Source organism: Pristis pectinata, chromosome 16 (assembly GCF_009764475.1).
Source record: "Pristis pectinata isolate sPriPec2 chromosome 16, sPriPec2.1.pri, whole genome shotgun sequence".
NCBI lineage: Eukaryota > Metazoa > Chordata > Chondrichthyes > Rhinopristiformes > Pristidae > Pristis > Pristis pectinata.
The window spans coordinates 45,794,392-45,813,839 of NC_067420.1; the positions used below are offsets into that span (position 1 = coordinate 45,794,392).

General features: G+C 43.7%; 1 protein-coding gene across 1 annotated transcript in view; it reads left to right on the forward strand.

Annotated features, from left to right (window-relative positions):
* Nucleotides 1–19,448, forward strand: part of LOC127578827 (myosin-7-like) — a 118,153-nt gene that overhangs the window by 32,717 nt on the left and 65,988 nt on the right. The window contains exons 14-18 of the mRNA XM_052031317.1: nt 686–835; nt 1,896–2,066; nt 14,603–14,782; nt 16,697–16,850; nt 18,945–19,024. Coding sequence (XP_051887277.1) covers nt 686–835; nt 1,896–2,066; nt 14,603–14,782; nt 16,697–16,850; nt 18,945–19,024 — 735 coding nt within the window. The remainder of the gene's footprint in view (nt 1–685; nt 836–1,895; nt 2,067–14,602; nt 14,783–16,696; nt 16,851–18,944; nt 19,025–19,448) is intronic.

Below are 19,448 nucleotides of genomic sequence, written 5' to 3' on the forward strand. Positions count from 1 at the left end.
AGAGCCACTATCAAGCACCTCAAGCTGGTTTAGCATACTAGAGTCTTGGCAGAAGGCAGACAGAGATAGGAACTTCCAGCATAGGAAATCCCTCCCTGTCTGTGCTTCACTCGAAGATCAGGAGCCATGTTTATTTTCATTATTTCATGACATGTGAGTATGATTTAGATTAATTGTCCATCTCCAAACACTCTTTAGATTGGGGCAGAATCATACAGTTGTACAGCACAGAAATGGGCCCTTCAGTCCACTGTGTCCATGCCAAACTTTTTGTCTATCTACACTGGGTACAGGGCTTTCCCCTGAAATCCTTAGATTCCTTGGTGGAAGTGCTTCCACAACACAGTTAGATTTGTGAGTTTTCGGATCCTAACACAGTTTACACCCTGAGTTTTGACTTCTGACCAACTTATACAGCAATAGATGTGGGACAAAATCCCCTAATGCTTCAGAAGTGTGACTGGAGGGATAGACATGACTCCTTGGTCCTGACTCCTAATCTCTCCTTATGTGGTTCACTGTTATTTGTTTGATAATGCTCTTGGGGTGTTTTGCTAAGTTACATAAGGTTATGTTGTTGTCAAAGGGGCAGTAATGCAGGGGTTGCTGGAACACATAATGGTTATTATTGATCCTCGGTAGAAAACTGTTCAGCATATGTGAAATGATATTTTATCTCCTCCAGGTTAACTATGCTGTAGGGGCACTGGCAAAGGCTACTTACGATCGTATGTTTAAGTGGCTAGTTCAACGCATCAATAAAACTTTGGACACAAAGTTATCAAGGCAGTTTTTCATTGGAGTCCTGGACATTGCAGGCTTTGAAATATTTGAGGTAAGATTTTCAATATGCAACCACTTGAGAGGTAACCTGATAGAAAGTTTCATGGCACCAGGTGCAGAGTCCACAGATTGTGATTATGTAGCAGATCTGACCCACAGCAAGTGTTGTTCTTATGCTGAAGAAAGATTTTGAAATGACCTCAGCAAAACTGTTCTCGAGCTTCAAGGAGTTGGTCACAGTCTAAAAATCTATCAGCACGGATAAACTAGAGAGACTATCTTCAATGTTGCAAACTGTGTACAAATTCACCAAGTGGTGGTGAGTTGCTGAGGGGTGGGAAAGAACCAGGGGAAGAAAAGAATCACAAGGAGACTTGAAGCTGAATGTATCAGATTTGGGTGGGGGAAATTGGGGGCAGGGATGTGGGTAGGGGAAGTTCGGGGTCCTTGTTGTTGGTGTGCCCAGGAGAGAAACAATGGATAAATCCCTGACTTGTTTTGACCTCCTTCACTTGATAACCTGGATTAAGCAGGGGGTTGAACTTCTCACACTGAGAATGCACTTAACAGCACAAGACACACAGTCTATGCTGAAAACTGCAGAATGACATTTACACCAGAAATTATTGCTCAGCTTTACTGTATTTGAGTTCATCAATCACATAGACTGAATACTTCATTAACTATAACACTCTCTTTTCTCCCCCCATCTTCCCTTTCTCTCCTAACTCTCTTTCCCTGGTTCTCTTTTCTTGCTGTTTGTCCTCCTCACCTTTCCTCTCTTTCCATCCCCTTTGTCCATGCTCCTCTCCCTTCACCAACCTCCCTTCCACTCCCTCCAACTGCCTGTTTTTTCTTTCTCTCTCCCTCCTGTCTTCCTTCCCTCTACCACCTTCCTGTCTCTCTGCTTCCCACTCTCGTCTGGCTTTTCCTCCCTCTTTCTCTTCTCAACACCTTGCCCCTCCTCCAATCCTTTCTCTCTCTCCTTTGCCTCATTCTTTCCTTCTTTCCCAATCCTTTCTATTCCTTTCTCCCTATCTATTTTCCCTCTCCCTCCTTCATGTTTTTTTTAAACCCCTTTTCTCCCCCTCTCTATTTCTCTGGACCTACAGTATAACAGTTTTGAGCAACTCTGCATCAACTTCACCAACGAAAAGCTGCAACAGTTTTTCAATCATCATATGTTTGTGCTGGAGCAGGAGGAGTACAAGAGGGAAGGTATCGACTGGGTCTTCATTGACTTTGGTCTGGATCTGCAGGCTTGTATTGATCTTATTGAAAAGGTATAAACTTGCACAAACCATTTATCTCCTTTAAGTATAAAATATGTGCTTGATGTTAGGGAAAAGATCAGTAGACATTCATATTTTTGTAACACTTGACAAATTGTTCTAATTTACTGATCTCTTCATAGGCTTCATCCTCGCAACCAAACATACTAAATCCAACTGTTCCACAAGGGGCAGAGAGTGTTTTAAGTGTTCTATTCCCTCCAAGGTTATGCCCCATCTTGTCTCTGAAATCTCCAGTCCGACAGCCCTCTGAGATCTCAGTGCTACTCCAATTCTGATTTCTTGTGCAATTTTGATTTTAATTACTCTGCACTTTTCACTGCCCGCAGTGCTCACCCTAGAGGCTCAGGAAGCCCCTGCTGGAACCCTTTCACTGCTCTTCAGCTCCTTCCTCCTTAAGGATGTTCCTTATGATCTACTGTGTAGTTTACTGTCTTCTGAATGCAGTGTCTGTGGGTGTGGACTTTGATGAGCAAGGCAATCTTTTATTTTCATTTTAAAAATGTGTTGAAAACATTTTAATCTTACCTTTAAATTTTCTCTTCACCTTGTAGTAATGATATAAAGTAGCCTTTAGTCCCCCAGGGAATTGGGTAACCAGCTAGAACTGATTAATTGAAGTCAGGTGACTTAGTTGGCATTACCTGGGAATATAAACCTATGGTCCCAACAAAAAGCAACATCATGTTTTTAGCCCAGCATCCTGAGTGCAGCAACTGTGTAATGTTGACTTTGAAAAAGACACTTCTGTGAGGTAAGGGTGATGGTGACAGAATTAAATAAAGTGATTAAACTAGAAAAAAATGTTTATTTACTGACATGGTAGGGCAGGGTGATGTATTGTACTTGTAATGTATGGAGTTAGTAGAAATCATCAGGATCCATAGTGTGTGCGTATGCACTGATGTCTACACCTCAATCAACTCTTCTCAGAATTGGTGCACTGGAGCCTGAGATTTGGAGAATGCAATGCACAAGGAAGGGGGAAAATTACCTGAACACCTTGTTCTAGGAGGCAGTCACACCTTAGAGTTAATATTGTACAATCTCTCAGTCAAGAGGGCAGGACTGTGTGACAACAAATGAAACAGGTGTGGGAATTCAGATGATAGTGTTGGAGAAGTCTGTAGTCCGAGAAGTAGATGTACTATCGTATGTTCTAAGTCTCAATTCTTGCAGCTGTCCAACAGGTAAAAGGTTCTTGCAGCCTTTGTGGCTGTGATCAGTTTGCTCAACTGCAGGATGGTTGAGCAATCTGATTACACCACCATTTTATAGAAGGCTGTTCAAGCTGGGAGGGGCTTGAAAGGAATCAGTGGTATTATAGGATATGGGACATTATAATTAGGGGGATAGATTTGTTCACTACAGCTGTGTGAGTAAGTCCTGAAGGGTGTGTTGCTACCCAGCGCTGGCACTAAGGATGTATCCTTGGAGCTGGAGAGGGAATTTTGAATGGAAGGGGAAAGATCCAATTGTTGTAGTCCATGTGGGAATCAATGAAATAGGACTAGGAAGAACGTTCTGCTGATGGAATACGAGCATCTATGGTCCAAATTAAAAACTAGAATCACAAAGGTGATCATTTCTGGATTATTATCTGAGCCAAGTGCAAATTGGCATAGGATATACAAGATCAGTAAAAGCTGGAAAAACTCAGCATGTCAAACAGCATCTGTGGAAAGAGAAACAGTTAAAATTTCATGGCTGAAGAGCCTCCATTGCTTCTGATGAAGAGTCCTTGACCTGAAATGTTAATTATTTCTGGACATGTCAGAGAGAATATTACAGGGAAATATGTGGGGAATGGGGTTGATAGGATTACTCTGTGCACATATGGACAATAGACAGATTGGCCTCCTTCTGTGTCATAAGGAAATGGTATAAAGAAGTTAAAGGTTGTATTAGATCAAAGGAAAGAAACAGTAATCCAGAGGGTATGGATAATTTCAGAATTTGAAATATCAAGGCATTGATGAGGAAAGGAGAAGTAGAATACGAGAGCAGTCGAGTGAGAAATAAACAGATTGTAAAAACTTCTATAGATGTAAAAACAAAAGGAATAGATTACACAAGTTAATGTTGGGGAATAAGGAAATGCCTCGCAGTGTCAGAGGCCAAGGTTCACAGTACCAGGTACCCAGGGTCACTTGACCCTGGGTGCTGTCTGCGGAGTTTGCACGTTCTCCCCATGAACATAGAACATTACAGCACAGTACAGGCCCTTCGGCCCACAATGTTGTGTCAACATTTTATCCTGCTCCAAGATCTATCTAACCCTTCTCTCCCACATAGCCACATGAATGATAGAGAAATGGAGAGCTATCTAAGAGTCTCATAAATGTCCCTAATGTATCTGCCCCCACAACCTCTGCTGTCAGTGCATTCCATGCACCCACCACTCTCCGTGTAAAAAAAAAAAACTTACCCCTAACATCCCCCTTATCTTCCTCCAATTACCTTAAAATTATGTCCCCTCGTGTTAGCCATTGTCGCCCTGGGAAAAAGTCTGACTGTCCACTCGATCTATGCCTCTTATCATCTTGTACACCTCTATCAAGTCACCTCTCATCCTCCTTCTCTCCAAAGAGAAAAGCCCTAGCTCGCTCAACCTATCTTCACAAGACATGCTCTCCAATCCAGGCAGCATCGTGGTAAATCTCCTCTGCGCCCTCTCTAAAGCTTCCACATCCTTCCTATAATGAGGTGACTAGAACTGGACACAATACTCCAAGTGTGGTCTAACCAGAGTTCTATAGAGCTGCAACATTACCTCGCAGCCCTTGAACTCAATACCCCAACTAATGAAGGCCAACACACCACACGCCTTCTTAACAATCCTATCAACCTTCGCAGCAACCTTGAGGGATCTATGGATGTGGACCCCAATATGCCTCTGTTCCTCCACACTGCTAAGGGTCTTGCCATTAACCTTGTATTCTGCCTTCAAATTCAATCTCCCGAAGTGTATCACTTCACACTTTTTCGGGTTGAAGTCCATCAGCCCAGGTCTGCATTCTATCAATATCCTGTTGTAATCTACAGCAACTTTCTACACTATCCACAACACCATCAACCTTTGTATCATCAGCAACCTTACTAACCCACCTTTCCACATCCTCATCCAAGTCATATATAAAAATCACAAAGAGCAGGGGTCCCAGAACAGATCCTTGTGGAACACCACTGGTCACTGGCCTCCAGGCAGAATACACTCCATCTACCACCTTTGTCTTCTACGAGCAAGCCAATTCTGAATCCAAACAGCCAAGTTTCCCTGGATCCCATATCTCCTGACTTTCTGAATGAGCCTTCCATGAAGAACCGTATCAAACGCCTTACTAAAATCCATGTATACCACATCCACTGCTCTACCTTCATCAATGTGCTTTGTCACATCCTCAAAGAATTCAATCAGACTTGTGAGGCACAACCTGCCCCCCACAAAGCCATGCTGAATCAACCTATGCTTCTCCAAATGCCCATAAATCCTGTCTCTAAGAATCTTCTCCAGTAATTTGCCCACCACTGAAATAAGGCTCACTGGTCTGTAATTCCCAGGGTTATCCCTACTCCTTTTCCTAAACAAAGGAACATTTGCCACCCTCCAATCATCTGGCACCACTCCTGTGGCCAGTGAGGATGCAAAGATCATCGCCAAAGGCACAGCAATCTCTTCCCTCACTTCCCTTAATAACCTTGGATATATCCCGTCCGGCCCCGGTGACTTATCTATCCTAATGTTTTTCAAAAGTTAAAGCACATCCTCTTCCCTTATGTTGACGTGCCCTAGCGTATCAGCCTGTCATACACTATCCTCACAAACATCAAGGTCTCTCTCTCTGGTGAATACTGAAGCAGGTTTCAGATCTCTCTGTGGGAGAGCATTTTGGAGATAATGACCATAAATCCTTGACCTTTACCATTGCCTTGGAGAGGGATTGGAGCAGACAATATGGGAAAGTATTTAACCAGGGAAGGGGGAATTATGATGCTATTAGGCAAGAGCTTGGGAGTGTAAATTGGGAGCAGATGTTCTTGGGGAAGTGCATGGCAGAAATTTGGAGGTTTTTTAGGGAGTACTTGAATGGGGTTCTGGAAAAGCATAGGCTGATTAGGGACAGTCAGCATGGCTTTGTGAGGGGCAGTAGGTGCAGAGTGTAGGAAGACTGTGAGGAAGGATAGGCTGTTGAAAGGGCAAAATCGCAGTCAGTTGGATGGGCGGAAGTGTGTCTACTTCAATGCGAGAAGTATCAGGAACAAGGTTGATGAACTTGGAGCATAGGAAAGTACCTGGAACTATGACGTGGTGGCCATTACAGAGACTTGGCTGTCGCAAAGGTAGCAATGGCTGCTGGATATTCCGGGGTTTAGTTGTTTCAAAAGGGATAAGGACGGAGGTAAAAAGAGGTGGAGGAGTAGCTTTGCTGCCCTTTCAACTGCCTGTCCTTCCTCACAGTCTTTCTACACTCTGCATCTACTAGTACACTAAATGAACCAACTTCTGACCTATCACTCTTCTCCCTATCCCCATGCCAAACTAGTTTAAACCCTCCCCAACAGTTCTAGCAAACTTGCCTGCACGAATATTGGTTCCCCCTCCTGTTCAGGTGTACCCCGTCTCTTTTGTACAGGTCACACCTTCCCCAGAAGAGATCCCAATGATAAACTAGTTTGCAAGGGGGATGGGAACCGGAGGGATAGGTCAGTGGAAGAAGTGCACGGAGTAAAGTCAGATCTAACATATAGAGAGGCTTTGAGGAGGGAGAAGCAGAGTAAAGGGTATAAAAGTAGTGAGGTGGATGGGCTAAAGTGCATTTACTAAAATGCAAGAAGCATCAGGAATAAGGGTGATGAACTGAGAACTTGGATAAATACATGGAACTATGATATTGTGGCTCTTGCAGAGACTTAGCTGTCACCAGGGCAAGAGTGGATACTAAATATTCCCGGATTTCAATCTTTTAAAAGGGATTCGGATGGTGGGGGGAGAAGAGGAGGAGGAGAGGCGTTACTGGTCAAAGATACCATTACAGCTGCAGAAAGGGTGGATAATGTGGCAGGATCCTCTCCAGAGTCAGTATGGGGGGAGGTTAGGAACAAGAAAGGAGCAGTTACTCTACTGGGAGTATTCTATAGCCACCCTGGTAACAGCAAGGATACTGAGGAGCAGATTGGGAATCAGATTTTGGAAAGGTGCCAAAATAACAGGGTTGTTATCATGGGAGACTTCAACTTCCCAAATCTTGATTGGCACCTGTTTAGTACCAAAGGTTTAGACGGGGCAGAGTTTAAGTGTGTCTAGGATGGATTCCTGTCACAGTATGTTAACAGGCCGACTGAGGTAATGCCATATTAGATCTATGACCCGGGTCAGGTGACAGATCTCTCAGTAGGTGAGCATTTGGGGGACAGTGACCACCGCTCCATAACCTTTAGCATTGTCATGGACAGGGATAGGAGCAGAGAGGACGGGAAGGTATTTAATTGGGGAAGGGCAAATTATGAGGCTATAAGGCTAGAAATTGCCAGAGTAAATTGGGATGACATTTTTGAAGGGACATGTACTATGGGGATGTGGCCATTGTCCAGGGATCTCTTGCAGGATGTTTGGGATAAATTTGTCCCAGCGAGGCAGAGAAAGAATGGCAGGGTGAAGGAACCATGGGTGACAAGAGAGGTGGAACATCTAGTTTGGAGGAAGAAGGCAGCACACGTAAGGTTTAGGAAGCAAGGATCAGGTAGGTCTTTTGAGGAATGTAGGGTAACAAGGAAGGAACTTAAGAAGTGGCTGAGGAGAGCAAGAAGGGGATGTGAAAAGTCCCTGGCGAGTAGGGTTAGGGAGAATCCCAAGGCATTTTTCACTTATGTGAAGAGCAGAAGGATGACGAGAGTAAAGGTCGGACCGATTAGGGATAAGGTTGGGAAAAAGTGCCTAGAAGCTGTGGAAGTGGGTGAGGTGCTCAATGAATACTTCTCTTCACTATTCACCAAGGAGAGGGGCCTTGATGATGCTGAGGACAGTGTTGGTAACGTTGATGTTCTCGAGCATGTTGATATCAAGAGAGAGGATGTATTGGAGTTGTTAGAAAATCTTAGGGTAGATAAGTCCCCGGGGCCTGACGGAATATTCCCCAGGCTGCTAGGCGAGTTGAGGGAGGAGATTGCTGCGCCTTTGGATAGGAACTTTGAGTCTTCGTTGTCCACGGGAATGGTACTGGAGGATTGGAGCGTGGCAAATGTTGTCCTCTTATTCATAAAAGGTAATAGGGATAGTCCAGGAATTACAGAGCAGTGAGCCTTACGTCTGTGCTAGGCAAGCTGTTGGAAAGGATTCTTTGAGGTAGGATCTATAGGCATTTGGAGAATCATGGTCTGATCAGGGACAGCCAGCATGGCTTTGTGAAGTTTGATTCATGTCTCTCAAGCCTGATAATGTTCTTTGAGGAGGTGACCAGACAGATTGATGAGGGTAGTGCAGTAGATGTGGTCCACATGGATTTTAGTAACGTGCTTGACAAGGTTCCACATGGTAGGCTTCTTAAGAAGGTCGGAGGGAATGAGATCCAGGAAAGCTTGGCCGTGTGAATTCAGAATTGGCTTGCCTGTAGAAAGCAGAGGGTTGTGGTGGAGGGAGTGCATTCAGATTGGGGGGGCTGTGACTAGCGGTGTCCCACAAGGATCGGTCCTGGGACCTGTGCTTTTCGTGATTTTTACTAATGACTTGGATGAGGGGGTAGAAAGGTGGGTTGGCAAGTTTGCAGACGACGCAAAGGTTGGTGGTGTTGTGGATAGTGTGGAGGATTGTTGAAGATTGCAGAGAGATATTGATAGGATGCAGAGCTGGGCTGAGAAGTGGCAGATGGAGTTCAATCCGGAAAAGTATGAGGTGGTGCACTTTGGAAGGACAAACTCCAAGGCAGAGTACAAGGTTAATGGCAGCTGTTACACCTTATTCTGCAAATGTTATTGTTTTCCCTTGTACTACCTCAGTGCACTGTGTCATGAGTGGTTAATGGAAGTTGGAGAAATGGATGTTGATGCCGTCCAAGACATATTGGTGTTGGCAGACTGGTAGTGTGGTCATGTTGGGGAGCAGAGGGATCTGGGGATCCATGTCCACAGATCTCTGAAAGTTGCCTCACAGGTGCATAGGGTAGTGAAAAAAGCCTATGGGGTGTTAGCTTTCATAAGTCGAGGTATCGAATTCAAGAGCCACGAGGTAATGATGCAGCTTATAAAACTCTGGTTAGACCACACTTAGAGTACGGTGTCTAGTTCTGGTCACCTCATATAAGAAGGATGTGGAAGCGTTGGAAAGGGTGCAGAGGAGATTTACCAGGATGCTTCCTGGTTTAGAGAGTATGCATTATGAGGAGAGGCAAAGGGAGCTCGGGCTTTACACTTTGGAGAGAAGGAGGATGAGGGGAGACATGATAGAGGTGAACAGAATATTAAGAGGAATAGATAGAGTGGACAGCCAGCGCCTCTTTCCCAGGGCACCAATGCTCAATACAAGAAGGCATGGCTTTTAAAGTAATGGGCGGGAAGTTCAAGGGAGATATCAGAGGAAGGTTTTTCCCCAGAGAGTGCATGGAATGCGCTGCCTGGGGCGGTGGTGGGGGCAGGTACATTGGTCGAATTCAAGGGATTGCTAGATAAGCACATGGAGGAATTTAAAATAGAGGGTAATGTGGTAGGAAGGGCTTAGACAGTCTTAGGCAAGGTTTAAAGGTCAGCACAACATTGTGGGCCAAAGGGCCTGTATTGTGCTGTACTGTTCTATGATTCTATGAAATCTGAAACCCTGCCCCCTGCACCAATTCCTTAGGTGCACATTCATCTGCCAAATCATCCTATTCTTACCCTCAGTGGTGCGTGGCACAGGCAGCAAACCAGAGATTACTGCCCTTTAGGTCCTGCTTTTCAGCTTCCTACCTAACTCCCTATATTCCCTCTTCAGGACCTCATCTCTTTTCCTACCTATGTCATTGGTACCAATATGTACCACGACCTCTGGCTGTTCACCCTCCCCCTTCAGAATGCTGTGGACCCGATACGAGATGTCCCTGACCCTGGCACGAGAGAGGCAACATACCATCAGGGAGTCTCTTTCACATCCACAGAATCTCCTGTCAGCCCTCCTTACTATGGAATCCCCTATCAGTAGTACCCTCCTCTTCTCCCCCCTTCCCTTCTGCACCACACGACCAAGCCCAGTGCCAGAGATCTGGTCACTGCAACTTTCCCCGGTAGGTCGTCCCTCCCAACAGTATCCAAAGTGGTATACCTGTTATTCAGGGGAACAGCCACAGGGGTACTATGCACTTTCTGCCTATTCTCAGTCCTTCTGACAGTCACCCAGCTACTTGCCTCCTGCAACTTAGGAGTGACTGCCTCCCTGTAGCTCTTATCTATGTACTCTACAGTATCCCGTAGGAGCCAAAGGTCATCCTGCTGCAGCTCCAGTTCCCTAACACCGTCTGTAAGAAGCTGCAGCTGGATGCACCTTGTGCAGATGTAGTTATCAGGGAGACTGGATGTCTCTCAGCACTCCCACATCTCACAAGCTGAACACACCACTGGCTCTGGAGCCATTCTCACTGCTCTGTCCTGGCACTGAAGGAAACACCCAAGCAAAAAAAGAAAGAAAGGAAGGAAGGAAGGAACTTACCATCACCTCTTCTCACCAAAGCCTCAATACCCCCACTTTAACACTGACCCACTCACACAATGGCTGCTCCACTTATACCTACCTTCCGTTTATTTGCTGCTGTTAATAAGCCAATCAACTGGTAACACTTTGCAAATGTACTTTGTTTAGACTCTTGCAAGGTGAAACTCACAAGCACAGGCACAGAGACTCACCCCTTTTCAAAGGTCCAGCTCCTTTGACTGCATGGGTTTTCTCTGGGTGCTCCATTTTCATTCCATTTCCCCAAAATATATGGGTTGGTCAGTTAATTGGCCTCTGTAAACTGTGTGGTAGAAGCTGGGAGGAGTTGATAATGTAGTTATGAGAATGTTGGGAAAACAAAAAATGGGATTACAGTAGGATTAGTGTAAATGGGTAGTTGATGATTGGTGCGGATTAGGTGGGCTGAGGGGTCTGTTTCCATGCTGTATATATCTCTGTGACTCTATGAAAATTAAAGTGCAGATTATTAGGGTAATATGCTAGAATGAATTGAGGATTGATTAACAAAGAAAGTGGGGCATAGGGATGAGAGTCAATTTTTGATCAGTCGGCTGTGACAGTTGGTTGTGGTGATCCCAGCTGTTCACAGTCCATGTCCATAATTTGGGTGAGTGTAACATATCCAGCTTTGATGCTGAGACACAGCTAGGTGGCAGTATGGGCTCTGACAAGGCTGCAGAGATACTTCATGGCTAAGTGAAGAGCAAGGTTATTCACTCTGGGGGAGAAAACTGGAGTACTCTTTAAATCATGAGAGGTGTTGCTATTCAGACAGACCTAGGTGTCCTCGTACACTTGTCACTGGAAATTAATGTACAGGCACAGCAAACAGTTAGAAAGCCAAACAGTATGTTGGTCTTTATTGCAAGAGGATTTGAGTGGAAGAATACAGGCATCTTGTACCAATTATAGAGAACCCTGGTGGGACCTCCTTGGGACTATTGGTACATGGCTGCTCTCCTTACATAATGGAGATATACTTGTGATAGACGGAGTGCAACGAGGGTTCACCAGATTGATTCCTGGGACTGCTACTGTTATATGAGGAAAGATTAATCCTATACTCTAACAATAACGGAAAATGGTATAGGTACTTAGCTGGTCAAACAGCATCAGTGAGGGAAAACACAGTTAGTTTTGGATCAAGGACTCTTCTTCAGAAATGGAAAAGTAAGAGGACAATGTGTTTGAAGTTGTGGAGCGTGCAGAGGTATGTCTGTAGCTGGGGCAGATCAAAGTTGTCAAGGGAGCAATTATTTTAAAAAACAGCATGTGGAGACAAAAGAGAAAACAAACAATTTGAAGCAGAAGGGTACGGACATATCTTTGAACAGAGGAGAAAAAGGGGGCCTTACCTGAATGTGTTAGATTTAATATTAAGTCCCTAGAATTACAAAAACCCAGGGTGAAGTTGACTGCTGTTCCTCGAGTTTATCTTGGGCATTGTTGGGGCAATATAGGAGGTTGAAGGCAGAGGTCAATGCGGGAGTGAGACAGAGTTAAATGACAGGAGACTGGAAGAGTCTTTTCTGTTTCTAGCTGCTGTTTCTTTAAAAATAATTGCTATCTTGACAACTTTTGCTCTGTCCCTTTCACAGACGTACCGTCTTCTCTCCACCCCCTCCCCCTCTATGCAAGTTAAAACATGATTGTCTACTCAGTTTTCTAGTTCACTTGATTTCTCACCCCACCTGATGCTGTCTGATGTGCTGAGTGCCTCTCACATGTTTTAAGGGGTCTAGTGGGGTAGTTGCAGAGTTGATGTTTCCATAGAACAATACAGGCCCTTCGGCCCACCATGTTGTGCCGCCTTTCCTGGTTGTTAAATCTGAAAAAAATGGAGTCAACCATTCAGAAATTTCTTCTCCCAGAGGAACTGAATTCTCTCCCCAAAAGGGCTGTGGAGGTTAATTCAAGACCAAGGTGATAGATTTGTTAGATATGAAGGGATTAAGGAGCTAATGCAGGATACTGGGCTTGGGTAAAAGAGCAGCCATAATTTTATTGAATGATGGAGCAAGCAGGATTGGCTGAATAGCCTGTTCCAGATTTTATTTCAAGTGTCCTTGTGTTCTCTCAACCAGGGAGACTAAACTTTAATCCCAAATTTGTGCACAACAGTGGACACAATTGCATTCACTGTATTTCCCTCCTGAGTCAATGGAGCTCCTACATGGAGTGAAGCCCAGAAGAAGAAGAAGCTTGTAGCTTGCCAAGAGCTGAGAAAGGAGGAGGAAAGAGCACCTGTTGTGAATCAAATATTACTGGAGTTTAGAGATGTAGATGCAAAGAGCTTTCATTCAAACAATATAAACTTTCAGGGAGAACTTTAGCAAGAGTCTCCTTGATGGTTTGAATAGATTGAGGTTTTTACAGTTATAGAGTCATAAAGCAATACAGCAAGGCTACAGGCCCTTTGGCCCAATGAGCCCATGCCAACCATGGTGCCCACCCAGCTAGTCCCAATTTCCTGTGTTCGGCCCATATCCCTCTCACCCCACCCCTCCATGTACCTATCCAAGTGCTTTTTAAATGATACTATTGTTCCTGCCTCAACCACTTCCTCTGGCAGCTCGTTCCAGATACTCGCCACCCTCTGTGTGGAAAAAGTTGCCCTTCAGGTCCCTTTTAAATCTTTCCCCTCTCACCATGTCCCCTAGTTTTTGACTCGCCTACCCTGGGGAAGAGACTGTTACCATCCACCTTATCTATGCCTCTCATAATTTTAAACATTTCTATAAAGTTGCCCCTCACTCTCCTACATTCCAAGGAATAAAGATGTAGCCTGGGCAACCTCTCCCTATAACTCAGGCCCTCTACCTTGGCAACATCCTTGTAAATCTTCTCTGCACTCTTTCTAGTTTAACCATGTCTCTCCTATAATGGGGTGACCAAAACTGTATGCAGTACTCCAAGTGTGGCCTTACCAACGACTTGTACAACTGCAAGTTAATGTCCCAGCTCCTATACTCAATGCCCAGACTGATGAAGGCCAGCGTGCTAAATGCCTTTTTCACCACCCTGTCTACCTATGATGCCACTTTCAACAAACTATGCACCTGTACTCCTGGGTCCCTTTGTTCCATTACACTCCCTAGTGCCCTACCATTCAAGGTATAAGTCCTATGCTGGTTTGACTTTCCAAAATGCATCACCTCACACTGTTTGAATTGAAATCCATTTGCCACTCCTCGGCCCATTTCCCTAACTGATCAGGATCCTCCTGTAATCTACAATAACCTTCTTCACTATAAACAATACCTCGTAATTTTGTGTCATCCACAGACTTACTGATTAAGCCTTGTGTTAGATGCAAAGACAATGATTGACATTCAGTTAGATACTAATATGACCGCTAATGGTTCTTACGAGTGGAGAGGTGACTATTTGGTACATCCCATTCTCCTGCTTGTAGGTTTAAGACAGAAGTCTCCTCCATCCCCACTCTTGTTATCTTAATGATACCAAGTTACTTCATTCCACATGTATTGTGGCCATAGTTCACAGCACATCAACATGTGATTCACAGCCCATCCATTTGTTCTTTGTCACCTTCATCTGTTGTCCTGTCCTTGAGTCTCTAATGAAACTAATGTTCCAATGATGACTGGTATATTTAATCATTTCAGTACTGAACTGTCGAACCTTTTGTTTCAGACTGGTTGTCAAATTTCTTAATATAAGCCAGAGTAATTAATGAGGGAGTTGGAAACTGGAGCTTGTAGTCTGTGTGTTTCTAGTGCTTGCCCTACCAAACAATATCTACAGACTACATCTAGTACCAATAGTGCCCAGTTCTGATTAACCGTTTGTTTTGTGTTTGATCTAGCCGCTGGGTATCCTGTCAATCCTGGAAGAGGAATGCATGTTCCCAAAAGCCACAGACATGTCATTCAAAGCAAAGCTGTATGACAATCACCTGGGCAAATCCCCCAATCTGCAGAAACCACGGCCAGACAAAAAACGCAAATATGAAGCTCACTTTGAGCTGGTTCATTATGCTGGTGTGGTAAGTTGGTCATTTTGTACACAAGTGTGATCACTTCACAGGTGTGAAAAAAATATAATGCACACGTAAAGATCACTGCACAAATGCAATAGTATATGAAAGGAAATGAGTGAGTAAAAGAGAGCAAAATAGGTTCAGGGCCAACGTGTTCTTGTAAGGATGAAAGGTAAGGACAGCAAGAAACCTAGGATGTCAAAGGATATTGAGGTCTTGATGAAGATAAAGGAAGCATATGGCAGGTACAGAGAACTCAAGGGTATAGAAAATGTAGGGGGTACTTGTAAAAGATATTAGGAGGGGAAAGAGGAGACACAAAATATCACAGTGGACAAGATTAAGGAAAATTCCAAAGCATTTTATGTTTACTATGGGCAAGAGGGTAACCAAGGAAAGAGTAGGGCACATTATGGACCAAAGTGGCAATCTGTGTGAAGAGTCAGATATAGGTGAGGTCTTAAATGAATATTTCTCATCTGAATTCACTAATGAGTGGGATTGAGTAGATGGAGAATTTGATGGGGGGAGGGGGCTGTGAAATTCTACAATGTATCTTTAAAAAGAAAAAAATACTCGATGATCTGGTGGGCTTAAAGGTTGATAACTTTCCAGGGTATGATGATATACATTGCAGACTAATATGGGAGGCAAGGGAGGAGATTATTGTGGCCCTGACAGAAATGGTTAAGTCTTTGCTAGCCGCAGGTGAAGTACCAGATATCTGAAGGACAACAGAAAAGAAAGGCAGCAAGGATAATGGTGACACAAGAGACTGCAGATGCTGAAAAATGGAGCTAAAAAAAAATCTGCTGGAGGAACTTAGCGGGTTAAGCAGCATTTGTGAAGGGAAAGGAATTGTTGATATTTCAGGTGAAGACTGATGCAGAGTCTTGTCCAAAAACAATCTGAGGGACAGAATTAATGAGATGGACTCTGACCTCACGATCTACCTTGTTGTGACCTTGCACCTTATTGCACTGCACTTTCTCTGTAGCTGGGACACTTTACTTTTTACTGTTATTGTTTTTACCTGTACTACATCAATGCACTCTGTACTAAGTCAACATAACTGCACTGTGTAAGGAATTGAACTGTACGATTGGTATGCAAGACAAGTTTTACACTGTTCCTTGGTACAGTGACAATAATAAACCAATACCAATACACGGAGGAGCAGGGATTAATCAAAGGTAGTCAACATTATTTTGTTAGGGGCAGATCCTGTTTGATCAACTTTTTCGGTGAGGTAACAAAACGTATTGGTGTAGTCTACATGGACCAGTAAGGTTTTTGACAAGGTTCTACATAGGAGACTGAAACAAAAGGTTAGAGCCTATGGATCCAAAGCAAGTTGGCAAATTGGATCCAAAATTGGCTTGGTAATGGAGTTGTACAGCAGAGAACTGGGCCCTTCAGCCCAACATGTCCATGCTGACCTTTTTGCCCATCTACACTAAACCCATTTGCCTGCATTAGGTCTGTATACTTCTATGTCTTGCCCATTTAAGCGCCTGTCTAAATGTCCCTTAAGCATAGTACAATAGGTTTTAGAGGTTGATGGTGGAGAGTTGTTCTTGTGATTGGAAGTCTGTGACCAGTGGTGTACCACAGGGATTGGTAGTGTATTATACTGTATACATTAATGATTTGGATATGAATGTAGGACATATGATTAATATGTAAAGATGACACCACATTTGGCATTTTAAGAGGCTTTTAGACAGACATATGAATGTGGAGGGATATGGATCATGCACAGGGAGAAAAGATTTAGTTTAATTTGGCATCCTGTTGGTCACGGACACCATGGGCCAAAGAGCCTGTTCATGTGCTGTACCGTTCTATATTCTATGGCTTTGTAGATGTATGTCTGTCTCCACAGGTGTTAAGGCAGAGACTAATTTTGATTTCCTGCAGGTTCCCTACAACATTATTGGGTGGCTCGATAAAAACAAGGACCCATTGAATGAGACTGTGGTGGCAGTCTTTCAGAAATCCTCCAACAAGTTGTTGGCATCATTGTATGAAAATTATATCAGTGCCGAAGCAGGTAAATTATTTTCAAATTGCTGTTATCTGAATCTATGCTTGTACTGCCCAATGTAAGAAATTTTTCAGTAGTCCATTCTCTCACCTAGGGCTCTTCTCATGAAAGTAAGTCCTGTCTTCAAATTCTGGCCTTTTCTAAGACATTATTCCTACCACACACCTGACACCATCCCAAATTTCCATCCTTATCCTTGACACTAATTTCAAAGTCGGGCAGAAGAAGTTACAGGTGTGGCATTTCCATTTCCTTGGTAGTAGTGACCATGGGTGTGGGAGGTGTTGTAGGAGTACCCTTGAAAAATAACTGCAGTGTATTTCAGGGATAGTATGAATTGCAGCCATAGTGTGAACTGCTGAAGGAGATGAATGCTTAGGATGGTGGATTGGGTGCCAGTAGAGAGGACTACTTTGTCCCATCATTACATATGTTCAAGGAGGGGGTAGATATTTGTTTTAATGGTAAAAGGATCAATGGAAATAGGAGATAGGAGTGGTGTATTGAAATGGATAAACAGCCATGATTGGTTGAAAAGTGGAGCAGGCCTGAAGGATCAAATTGCCTACTGCTACTTCTATATTCAATGTCTGGAATGGCATTGAATTTCCTAAGTGTTGTTGGAGACACAATTTTCCAAATGAGTGGAAAGTATACCATCACACTCCAAAATCATATTTAGTAGATGGTGGAAAAGCTTTGAGAAATCTGGAGTTGAGTCACTTGCTACTGATCACTTGCCCTCTGACCTGCTCTTGTTGCTGCAGTAATTATGAGGCTGATCCATTTAAGTTTTTGGTCAAAGGGGACCCCCCAGGATGTTGCTGGTGAGAGATGCGGTAATGCCATTGGGTATCCAGGGTAGGTGGTTAAACTTTCCTTTTGTTGGAGATGGATGCTACCTGGCAGTCGTATAGCATAAATGTCATCCAACCCTTTTCAGCCAATGCCTGAAAGTTTACAAAGTCTTGCCACTTGCAGGCTTGGCTCCTTCATTTTCTGTTGAGTTGTGAATGGAATAGATTATAATACAATCTTTAATGAACATCCCCAATTTTGACCTTGTGATGAGAGAGGAAGTCACTGTTGAAGTAGCTGAAGAAGGTTGGGCCATGGACACAGAGCTTGCAATAATGTCCTGGAGCTGAGATAAATGACATCTAACATCCACAACCATCTATTTTGCAAAGTCTGACCCCAGTAATGGTACGGATCTTAGGAGTGTTGATATACAGAGGGACCTTGGAGTGCAAGTCCATAGCTCCGTGAAAGTGAAAACACAGGATAGAGTAGTGTAAAAGGCATTTGGTGTGCTTGCCTTCCTAGGCTGGGGCATTGAGTATAAACGTTGGGACATGTTGCAGCTGTACAAAACCATGATTAAACCACACTTGGAGTATTGTGAACGGTTCTGGCTGTCGCACTACAGGAAGGATGTGGTACTAATAGAGTGAATGTGAATAAGAGATTCACCTGGATGTTGCCTAGATGGAGGGCTTTACTTATAAAGAGAGATTGGATTAACTGGGTTTATTCTCCCTGGGATGTAGGAGGCTGAGGGGTGACCTTGGAGGTTGATAAAATTATGAGGGACATATAGTCAGAATCTTTTTCCCAGGGCAGGGGATGTAGAACTAGAGGGCACAGGTTTAAGGTGGGAGGGAGAAATTTAAAGGAGATCTGAAAGGTAAGTTTTTCACACAGACAGTGGTGAATACCTGGAACAAATCTCCAGAGGAGGCCATGGAGGCAGATACAATTACAATGTCTAAAAGGTGTTTGTGCAGGCACTTGGATAGGAAAATGTGGGCAAATGGGATTAGCGTGGATAGGCATCGTGGTCGACATGGATGAGGTGGGCTGAAAAGACCCATACTGTGCAAAACATTTCTATGATTCAATGAACCAGCTGTGGAAAGTTTTTCTTTGATTCCACTGCACGATGATCACAGTATCAGTATGTCAATTTTTCTCTTGAGCCATTAAATGCATATCTTGCTCACACCAGTAAACTCCTGTGTGACCATAAACGATTCTGGAATATGAGTTGTACTTACTGTCATATCTTTTCCCACTGATTCTCATCTGCTGAGTGTTTTAGTTTTTCTCCTTTCATTCTAGCCATGGATCAGGCCAAGTCAGGAGCAAAGGAAAAGCGGAAGAAAGCTGCCTCCTTCCAGACTGTCTCCCAGTTACATAAAGTAAGGTTCAACTCTACTTACAATCCAGCTTCAAAGTGGCCTCCCACACACATGCTATTCTCCTCAAATGTGTTCAGTTGTAATCTCTTATAGCCATGCTGGCACGTAGATCTCTTCCCTGAATATGTGTCAATACACTCCTTTGCTAATAGGAATAATTTGCAAGTGTTTGATTACATGTCACTTTAGATTTTAAACTGTGAGAATAATCCAGCCATCAATGACACAGACATAGATTTCACAGACTTCAAAGGGAAAAACTGAATGTCAGTGTCCACATAGATAATCAAATGTTCACTGACTGAAACCGTGCACCATCGTAAACCATAATCATTGTGAACCAATGAGCTGCCAGAGGAAGTGGTTGAGGCAGTTACATTAACAACATTTAAAAGGAACCTGGACAGATGCATGGATAGGAAAG